The 10202-nt window shown below is 55.0% G+C and overlaps 1 protein-coding gene across 3 annotated transcripts in view; it reads right to left on the reverse strand.

Annotated features, from left to right (window-relative positions):
• The window catches only part of Zswim4 (zinc finger SWIM-type containing 4), a 19601-nt gene that overhangs the window by 8678 nt on the left and 721 nt on the right, over positions 1 to 10202 (reverse strand). For 2 of the 3 annotated variants that reach the window (XM_010613402.2, XM_010613405.3), the window contains exons 2-9: positions 8077 to 8433; positions 6695 to 6843; positions 6463 to 6613; positions 4965 to 5132; positions 3997 to 4350; positions 2625 to 2762; positions 2054 to 2308; positions 1290 to 1425 (exon numbers count right to left, since the gene is read on the reverse strand). In XM_010613402.2, coding sequence (XP_010611704.1) covers positions 1290 to 1425; positions 2054 to 2308; positions 2625 to 2762; positions 3997 to 4350; positions 4965 to 5132; positions 6463 to 6613; positions 6695 to 6843; positions 8077 to 8433 — 1708 coding nt within the window. The remainder of the gene's footprint in view (positions 1 to 1289; positions 1426 to 2053; positions 2309 to 2624; positions 2763 to 3996; positions 4351 to 4964; positions 5133 to 6462; positions 6614 to 6694; positions 6844 to 8076; positions 8434 to 10202) is intronic. The other variant, XM_010613403.2, reaches the window with a different exon arrangement.

A 10202-nucleotide genomic window follows, 5' to 3' on the forward strand; every position in this document is an offset into this window, starting at 1 on the left:
AAAAAAAAAAAAAAAAAAAAAAAAAAAAAAAGAGAGAGAGAAAATAAACAAACAAAACCCCCAAATGGCTTGAAATTTGCATAAACCTATATAACTCTCCCATTACCTTAGTCATCCCTTGATGACTTAGATTACCTTACTGAATGTACGTGTGATGAAAATGGTTGTTAAACCATTAAAGAATTTGAGGAAAAATGTCTGTAATTGTCAATACAGTCTTTTCTGGAATTAGGGATGGAAGGTAGAGCCTTTCTACCACTAAGATACACTCTGAGTCCTTTTGTATTTTGAGACAAGATCCCACTGTCACTGTGCTGCCCAGGCTGGGCTAAAACCTAAGATCCTCCTGCCTCAGCCTCCCCGGTACTTGGGATCAAAGTTGAGGCTGGCGGCTGACAGAACACGCAGTTTTGGGTCCAGAAAGTTATTCAATGTTGCTGGATGTAATTAACTTTACAGAGTAGGGGTGAAGACTATCTCAGTTTCAGATATTCCCTACATTTCCTTGCTGCGTGACCTTGGAAGACACCTTGAGTTTACTATGTGTATACAGAGCATAAATATACTTATTGAGCCCAGTTGTTTAGACGATTTTACAGACTTAGCACAGATCAGGCCTTTTTTCTGCAAAAGGCCAGAGAGCCACGAGTCTCTGTCACAATGATGCAATGGTGCATAGTTGTACAAAAGTAGCCACAGACAAAATCCGGACGCGTATGTGTGGCTGGGTGCCAGTAACACTTCATTTCTGGGCACTGAAATTTGAATTTCATGCATTTTTCACATGTCAAAAAGCATTCTTTTGATTCTTTCAATCATTCAAAAATATAAAAACTGGGTGCAGAGTTGTAGAGAGGGAGTGTGCTGGGTCCATAAAAACGTAAAAACTTTCTTTTGGTGCTGGGCCTGGAACCCAGGCCCTCGAGCATGCTAGGCAAGTACCACTGAGCTACACCCCAGCTGCCAACATCCAGAAAGGTTTGTAGCAATCTCCACTCTTGCAAGAAAAGGTAAATCTTGCTTGTCTCCAGAGAGATGAGTGTGGTGAACTAAACCTGCCTTGAAGGACTAGGCTTTGTGTCCTTTTTGAATTCTGTGCCAAGGGATGTTTCCCAAGTTCAAATATCACATTACACACTTGTGTTGGTAAAGAGGAGCCCAGGTCACAGATGCCCAGATGAGGCGGCTGCAGTAGGTAGCCAGGCTGTGAGCCCCCAGAGTGTAGGCCTGCCTGCCCTACTGCCACCCTGGCCCACGCTGTGTCTCCAGCCCCCGACTCCCGTCCTCACCTCATGGCACGGAGTGCGAGGCGGTAGGCCAAGTCGGGGTCGTGGGGCAGTAGTGCGCTGAACAGGTAGCGGGCACAGGTGTGCATGGGCACGCTCTCCCGGAAGAGCACCTCCCCGAAGCCGCTGAGGGGACCCCCTGCAGGCACAGTCTGAGCTCAGCACCTAGGGATGGGGCCACCTCCCCCATCAAATTTCCCTAGACCTGAGGAGCCTGAACTGGACAGGACAGACCCCAGGGACAGGGGCCTAGGGCTGAGACGGAGACAAGTGCTGGACAATTCAAAGAGGAGTCCCCTGGCACCCGGAGGTAGAGGCAGTCCCGCCCCTAGGGACCAAGACCAGCAAGGTCCCACCAGGAGGAGGACCAGACGGAGCAGAGTCAAATAACTCCCGTAGCAATGGGCTGGAAATTCACAGCAAACAAGCCAATAGGCTCAGGCCATGGGCAGAGCAGGGAGGCCCTGGGGAGGTGCCTATGTTGTTACCGCCCCTTCCAGAAGCGATTTAGCCCATTGGCTCCAAACGGGAAAGGGCGGGGTCTCACCATTGAGAGCAGTTATTGGTTGGCAGCACGTCCTGAGTGCGGGACTAAGAACTGGCTCTCTCTGACTTGACAGCAAAGCCTAGGAGGCAGAGCTGGGGAGTGCTGGAGGGAGGGGGCTCATCATCTACAGCTGTTATTGGCTGCCAGTACATGCTACCGGGCGGGACTAGGAAATGGCACTCTCCGAGTGGACAATTACGCGCAGTGGGCGGGGCCTCACCGTCCAGCAGCAGCCCCGCCTGCTTCCGAAGCACCTGTACCAGCCTGTCATCCAAAGCCACGTCCTCCAGCAGGGCTAGCAGCTGCTCCTCGTTGCGCACCACTTTATCCTGAGCATACAGGCCTTCGGGCAAGGGCCGCTGCTGCCCCAGCCCCAGAAGTGCCACCTCCAGCGCCAGCGCCAGATAGGACTCCCCGGGGCTCCCGGGCACCGGTACGTGCTGGTAAAGTGCCTTCCGCTTCTCGATGCCAGAGTCTGAGGGAGACAGGCCCAGGGCTGCTGAAGGCTGACTTCCTTCCCTGGGCACTTGTGACTCTTGGCCCCAAGCACGGTGACAGGAGCGGAATAAGGGCACGGGGAGGGGTGCCCGCCCAGATCGCGGAGGGTAGGGCTCCTCCCAGCAGCAGCTCCACCTAGAACCCTCATTTTCTGGAGAGACTTAAGTGGATTGGCTCCTGGCCAAGGGGCGTGAAGGCACCCAGGAGTCCAGGGTCAGAGGCGTGGTCACTGGGGCGGGGCGGGGCCAACAGTGGGGCTGGTCCTTCTCCTCCGGGTCCCCCAAGGTGGGTACCTGGGTAAAGTGAGAGGCTCTCCTCCTCCAGGCGACAGGCCTCCAGGAGGGCCCTGCAGAGACAGCCAATGGGATCCAAGGGGTGGCCCACCCAGCCTTCCGTGTTGGTGATGCAGGTGATGCCTTTCTGCAGCAGCTCTAAGGTTAACAAAGGAGCATTGGCAACTCTGATAGCGCTGCCGCCCACAAGCTGTCCACCCCCTTTTTTCTTCTTCTAGTACTGGGATTCGAACTCAGGACCTTGAGCTTACCAGGCAGGTGCAGTACCACTGAGCCAAATCCCTGGCACTTGCTCTGCAGGTTAAACGGGGGCTCAAGTCCTGCCTATGTGCACAAGGGCGCGCATTCCTCTTCCTGACCCCTGGTGTCACCATCTGCCCTCTTGGAGGCCATGCTGTTTGACCTAAGGCTCTGCGGTGGCACTGCTGGACCAGGCCAGGCAGGACACAGGGAGGACACCAGGGGCGTCCCACAACACAGTCTCAGTGCCATCTCCTCCTCTAGCCCTCAGGGCTGCCTCACCTGGCTGAAGTCCAGCCCAGACAGCTTTCCACAGACCAACCGAGGTCACTTAGCAGTCACCTGCTGTCTGGAACCCACCCCAGCCTCCTCCTCTAAGACAATCAGGCACCCTCTCCCTTGGGGATCCTGCTTGTACCATTCCCCGGACTTGGAACACCCTATTTCCCGCCCCTTGTCCTAGGGCACTCTCAGTGTGCCTGGCTCACTACAAATTCCCGAATTCAACATCAATAGACTTCTGATTGCTCTTAAAGCAATCTGCGAAGCTAGTCACGCCCTGTGCTTTAGAGTGGTTTTTGTGTATTTTCGGTACTGGGATTGAACCCACAGCTTTGGCACTGAATTATGTCCTCATATATCTAGAGTCCTTTTTCATTTTTATTTTGAGATGGGGTCTGAGTTCCCCAGGATGGGCTTGAACTTGTGATCCTCCTGCCTCAGCCTCCCAGAGTACTGGAATGACATGTGTGCACCAGCACAGCCAGTTTTGTTGTTGTTGTTGCTGTTGTTTTTTGGTACCAGGCATTAAACTCAGGGCCTTGTGCTTGCAAGGCAGGTGGCAGCAGCACCACTGAGCTAAATCCCTAGCACTAGAAGTCCTTTTTAAAGACTCTACTGCCCAGGCTGGCCTTGCACTTGGAATCAGATTACAGGCATGTGCCACTGTGCTCGGCTCAGTCTCCTGCTGCTTGGATCTGAAGCCTCAGCCCTTCCAATGGGTCTAGGAATCCTCAATCCCTGTATTAAATTCCTTTCTGTGCAAGACACCTCGGTGCTGTTTTCCTGGTAGGAGCCTGCATTTGTCCCTGCCCCGGCACCCCAGGGACATTCAGTCAGGACCGGTGCCCACCTTTCTTCTGCTGCTTGTAGATCTCCAGCTGGTGTCGCCGCTGCAGCCGGAGGGTGTTGACAATGGCGCCAGCCAGCCGCAGTGCCTTGCGGGGGTACCCGTGGGCACGCAAGGTGTCCACCCGGGCGCAGGCAGTGGGGAAGGATTCACCTAGCCAGAGCGGGCGGCCCTGTGGGTCAAAGTCTGGCTTGTCACCCTCGGTGCTGCCTGTGAGGCTGGGGCTGGGGGAGTCGCTGGCCAGGATCCTCTGGAGGTGGGCATCCTTCCAGTGCAGCACCCCGGCCTGCAGGGCACGGCCAAACACCGTGTGACGGGAACGGGCAGCTGTCACCTCCACCTCTCCTTGTTGGGGGCCTGTGGGAGAGGCGCCCAAGGTGGTCTAGTGTGGGTGGGCGCCCAGCTGCGGCCAGAGCTCCCCACCTGGCTCCGACTTGGGTTAGACCCTGGGCAGAGCCATGGGCACCATTCACCTCCTGGTCCTCAAAGCAGCCCTCCAAGATGCGGGTAGGTGCTGATGGTGCTCCAACCCCAGGCACGGGAGAAAGACTCAGGTGAGTAGCTGTGTCTGCATCTTCCTCCCTCTGCTTTCTCATCAGTCTCTTGCTCTTTGTTCTTCTGTCTGCCTTTCCCTATCACCATCTCTTCACCTGTTTCTCTTCATTAGTCCAAGTACCCACTCTGACTCTACCTGTCCTTTACTCTCTCTCTATCTTCTTTCTACCTTCATAGCCAAGAGGAAGCTGAGCCAGGGTTGCAAGTGCCCTAAGAACTGCACCTCACTGTCCTTCAGGCTGCCATTACTCCTGCCCTCAGCACTTACTTCCTCTTGGTTGGGAAGACTGCCAATGGCTGGGCCCTCTTTTTTTTTGGCCCCCACGCCACTCTCCTGAAACAGACTACCATGAGAGCAAGTTGGGGCAGTCAGTGGGGATGGTTTTGTTGGACAGAGGTGGCAGGGCCCATCCTACCTGGGCTGGGGGCTGCCGTGGGCTGCAGACTGAGGCCATCGAAGGAGTAGTTACCCTCTTCCAGTGGGCACACGTCCAGTTTGTCCCATGTGGCCAGCAGCTGGAGCCAGCCTGCCCGCTCCTCTGGTTTACAGTGTGGGCTCAGAATGACGCAGACCCACAGGGCCCCTGGAGGCATAGGGGAGGTCAGGATGAGGACCAGTGTTGGCGGCACACACTGCATAACACGTCCTGAAGGCTGCCACTGTGCTGCCTGATCCTAATCTGGATCCGGTGAGGCTGCAACTAATACACTCTTCACTGGGTAAGGGAACCGAGGGGCAAAGAGAAAACAACACTGTCCAAGGTCATTCTACTTTTACCTTAGAAGTCAGGAGTCAGCCGGGCATGCATGGTGGTGAACACCTATTATCCCAGCACTTGGGAGGCTGAGGCAGGAGGAGTGCGAGTTGAGCCCAGCTGGGACAACTTAGCAACTTAGGGAGATGCTGTCTCAAAATAAAATGATTAAATAAAAAGCTGAGTGCAAAGGTCCTGTGTGTTCCATTCCCCCACCACCACAAAAATGTGTACGAAACCCAGGCACAAATGTTAAAATACAAACTAAGTATTGAAAAACAAGGAGCTGGGGATTTAGCTCAGTGGTTCTGCCGCCTGAAAAAAAAAAAAAAAGTTTCCCTCTCATAAAAAGACAAGCTGGGCATGGTGGTGCACGTCTATAATCCCAGCATTTGGGAGGCTAAGGCAGGAGGATCTTTTTGAGTTCAGGACCAGCCTGGGGTACACAGTTCCAGGGCAGTCTGAACACACAGTGAGACTCTGTCAAAAACAAAAATGAACAAAAAACACAAACACAAACAAAACAAAACCAAAAAACAAGAGAGAAAGAAAACCAGGCAGGGTGGCACTCACTTGTAATCTCAGTGATTGCAGAGATTGAGGCAGGAGAATTACAAGTTGGAACCCATCCTTGGCGATTTCGAGAGACTCTGTCTCCAAATGAAGAGTCAGAATAGCTGGGGAGGGACCTAGCTCAGTGACAAAGCACCCTTGAGTCCCACTCTCCAGGACCAGGAAGAGAATGTGTGTGGGTTCTGTGCAAATACTGTGTCACTTTACATAAGGACTTGAGCTCTCCCAGCTTTCCTGTTCCTGAGGGGTGGGGGTCCTGGATCCAATTGTCCACGGAACCAAGAAAGGAGTGGATAGTATGTTTTTGTTTTGAGACAGAGTCTTGCTGTGCATTCTAGGCTGGCCTTGAACTCACTATGTAGCCCAGGCTGGAACTCATGGTCTTCCTGCCTCAGCCTCTGGGGTGTTGGGAGGACAGAAGTGTACCACCACGCTCCTGGCCGAGTGGATATTTCACCAGGTGTCTTCCCTACTGTCTGTGACACCATGGGGCAGCGCCTCATCACCCACGTGGCGGGAGCTATGTAAGTGTCCCCAAGTGATGGAGGGCGGATTCAGGGGCCCAACCCTCACAGCCAGGCCTTACCCAGCTCGTCCCATAGCTGCCGGCACTTGTCGGTCATTCCCGCGCCCTGCTGCCGCCACAGGGCCAGGCGTGGGTCTTGCAGGAACTGCTGGGTCATGAGGATGAGCATGCGCGCCCCATTGGAGTCCCGCATGCGCAGCATCTCCCGTACCTGAGCAGGGGGCGGGGCGGGGCGGGGTGTGAAAAGGGGCGGGGTCCAGCCCCAGGAGCCCTCCCCCTGCCCCCACCGCACCTTGCTGAACATGGAGCGCAGCTGCTGGCTGGCCCCGTAGTAGCCACCGTTGGACAGCAGCTGCTTCACCTGCTCCTGGATCTGCTCCTCATCCAGGTGCCAGCAGTTGGCGTCCTCGATGCTTGCGCCCGCTGTAGGGTCAGGGGCGCCTGGGAAATGGAAAGGGAGAAGCTCAGGCCCGGAAGGGGCCTGCACATCCCGCAGTGTACCACAGGGCCGGCTGTCCTGGCGAACAACAGCCACCCATCCGTTTATCCACCCTCCCTCCACCTGTTCATCCAGCCGTCATCTCCTGCACTGTCCCCATCCTCTCCAGTCTTCTATCCGTCCGCCCATCCAATCTACTAATTCACCCACCCACGCCTCACGCCCCAAACACCACCAGCTCCTTTATCCTTTCCCCACTCCTCTCTGTTCACCTACAAAACACGTACATCTACGGCGACCCATCCCACAGGTCCAAACGTCCCCACTCCGTTTGCTCGCCCGCCTCTCACCCAGAACAGCCCACCAGATTTATGCTGCTCCGTCCGTCTACTCCTTCCCCTTCAGCTCCTCCACACCCTCACCCCGTCTGCGGCTCCCTACCCTGTAAGCCCACCACCCCCTTACCTGAGTTCCCACCCGTCCACACACACCTCACTGCTCCATTCACCCACTCTGGCATTTTCCTTTCCAGCACATGTAGATTACTCAAAATGCCCACCACCCCACTAGTCCATCCACACACCCTTCATAAAACACCCGCCTGCTCTGCCCATCCGCCGGGTCAACCCACACTTAAGAGCCTCTGAGGTGCCAGCCACTGATCCCCACCTCAGCACCCACTGGCTCTTCCATCCTTTCCCCAACCTGGCTGGTCCAGCACCATCTGTCTACTTCAGTGGCCCACTCCAAGCCCTCCCCACCCCACCACTTAACCCCATTTCAGTCACCACCTACTGTGCTGCTTACTCACATATCCATTCACCCTCTCTACTGCTCTCCGCCCCCAGCCACCCCAGGGCTGGACCATGAAGTCTCGCACCCACCCAGCTCCCGCTCCATGATCCATGGGTGTCTCCACGAACCACTCCTCATCTACGTGTCTTCCCTCCACTCTAGATCCTCAGCACCAACTCTCCAGTCCTCGTAGTGCCACGCATACCTTACTCAGGTTCGGTTCAAATTTAAGATTCTCCTGCCTCAGCCCCCTGAGTAGGGGGGACTATAGGTGTGCACCACAATGCCCAGCCCTGTTGCCCGATTTCCGACCACTCATCTGCCCTGGGGCCAGAGCACATCCAGGATGTGCCACCACTGTGTATCCAGGGCACTGAGGATTCCACGATAAGTGCCCGGCACGAAGGACGTGAGGTGGCTGTGATGGCAGGCGCCCTTACCATGCACCAGGTTGATCTCGGAGCCCAGCAGCAGGACCTCATCAGCCAGGCGCTGGGCGGTGGGCAGCACCTCTGTGTGGTGGGCACTGATGAGGTACTGAACGAACTTCTGGAGCTGGTCACGGTTCATCTGGGACAGTGTCTCGGAGATGGGCAGCCTCAGCTCCACCTGGAGTGCATGGCGGATGCGGTAGAGGGACAGGGCCACCACATGTGCACAGTAGAAGAGGTCTCGGTTGTCGCAGCTGCAGCTCACGGCTGTGATCTTGCAGCGGTCAAAGCTGACGGACACGTGGTGGAAGTGCTCAGGCTCCCCGGGGCTGCCCGGATCCCGCACATTCCCACTCAGGTGGAACCCTAAAACCAGAGACAGAGGCGTTTACCCAGCATGCCCAGAGAGGCCCAGATGCAGAGCACAGCTGGTCACTAAATCTGCCAGTGCCTCAGTTTCTCCATCTGTCCAGAAAAGCATGACGACATCCTTCTCATGTAGGTGTAATAAAGGTTAAACGATCAACCAAGCATGGTGGTGCGTGCCTGTCATCCCAGCTCTGTGGGAAGCTGAGGCAGGAGGGTCGTAAGTTTGGGCAATTCAACAAGACCCTGTTTCAAAATAAAAAGTTAAAAAAAGGGCTGAGGATGTGGCTCAGTGTAAAGGACTTGGGTTCAACCCTACACTACCAGAAAAGAGAATGAGTTGATGCGTGACAAATGCTTAGAACTCTGACATAAGCTTAGGTCCTGAACAAATCTTACTTTTTCTTTTTTTGGTACAGGGGATTGAACTCGGGTCCTTGTACTTGTGAGGCAGGCAGTGCAGTCATTGAGCAAAATCCCCAACCCCCCTGCTTTTTTCTCTGATGATCAAAGTACCATTGCTCTGTGATGTTGGAGACAGGTTCTCTCAGTCCTTGGGTTACCATGGATACAGTCAGGGTGACAGGAGCCCCGCACTTCCTGGGAAGTGTGACATTTCACCTTGTGGGCTGATGGGCAGACCTGAGGCAGATCACCCTGCACCCCTGTTCCCTGGCCCCTGGGCAGGCAGGTGTCTGCCGGGCTCATCTGACTGGTTGGGCAGCTGGGGCCAAACCTTCGTCATGTGGAGAGATGGCTTCCTCATAGCAGGGTGGCCAGGGGCCTGCGGCTGGCTGGGTCATGGCCAGGCACAGTGAGTTCACCGGGGTCCATGGAGGTATCCTTGGTTGGGCCCTAGTCCCCAGCCGTGGTTTTGCTAAGTTACTAAATAGCCCAGGCTGGGATTGAACCTGTGATACTCCTGCCTCAGCCTCCCAGAATGCTGGGACAACAGGCATGTGCCAGCAACCCGACTCTCCTAGTGCTTTATAAAACTTGTAACAAATCTTTGTGAACTGTAGTCACCGCTCTTGATGCATGTCATCCTAAAATTCCGATCCCAACCTTTCCCTGTCTCTGCTTGGTGTCTGGGACTCACTCTCACCTCTGCCTCCGTTCTGTGTGTCCAGCTCCTACCCTCACCCCTGCTGCCTGCTTCCCCACCTCTTCCCTCCCTTCCAGCTCAGTGCTGGTGTCTGCTTTGGCCTCGGCTCTTATCCTGCACCCAAGCCTAGTGGGACTCTCAGCCTGTGATCTGGGACCCTCAGTACCATGGCTCAGGCTCTGTCCCCGAGGCCCTCCACAGCCTCTGCATGGGATCCAGGTCAGTCTCACTTCTGCTCTAACCCTGGCCTGAACCCTCGTGCCTCAGCGTGGGAGGCCTTCCCTTCCCCTCCACATCCCCTAAGCATGCGGCCTGAGGCCAGGAATGAGCCCTGAACTTTATACAGCAATTTCTCCAATGAGCTGGGTGTGGTGGCACACACCTGCCACCCCAGGCTGGATTCAAGGCCAGCCTAGGCTACACTGTGAGTTCTAGGCCAGCCTGGAGTTCATAGTGAGACCCTGACAAAAAGACAAAGGAAGAAAGTTGGAACCCACCCTGGGAAACTTAAGAGACTTAGTGAGACACCCCAATTTCAAAATTTAAAAATTGAAAGGGCTGGGGATGTAGCTCAGTGCAAGACTCTGTGTTCAATCTCCAGTACCACAAAAGCAAGAAACAGAACCACACCAGTGTCTTTTTTTTTTTTTTTTTTTTTTTTTTT

The sequence above is a fragment of the Fukomys damarensis genome, unplaced genomic scaffold (genome assembly GCF_012274545.1).
Source record: "Fukomys damarensis isolate Sample0158 unplaced genomic scaffold, DMR_v1.0_HiC HiC_scaffold_30, whole genome shotgun sequence".
Taxonomy (NCBI): Eukaryota; Metazoa; Chordata; class Mammalia; order Rodentia; family Bathyergidae; genus Fukomys; species Fukomys damarensis.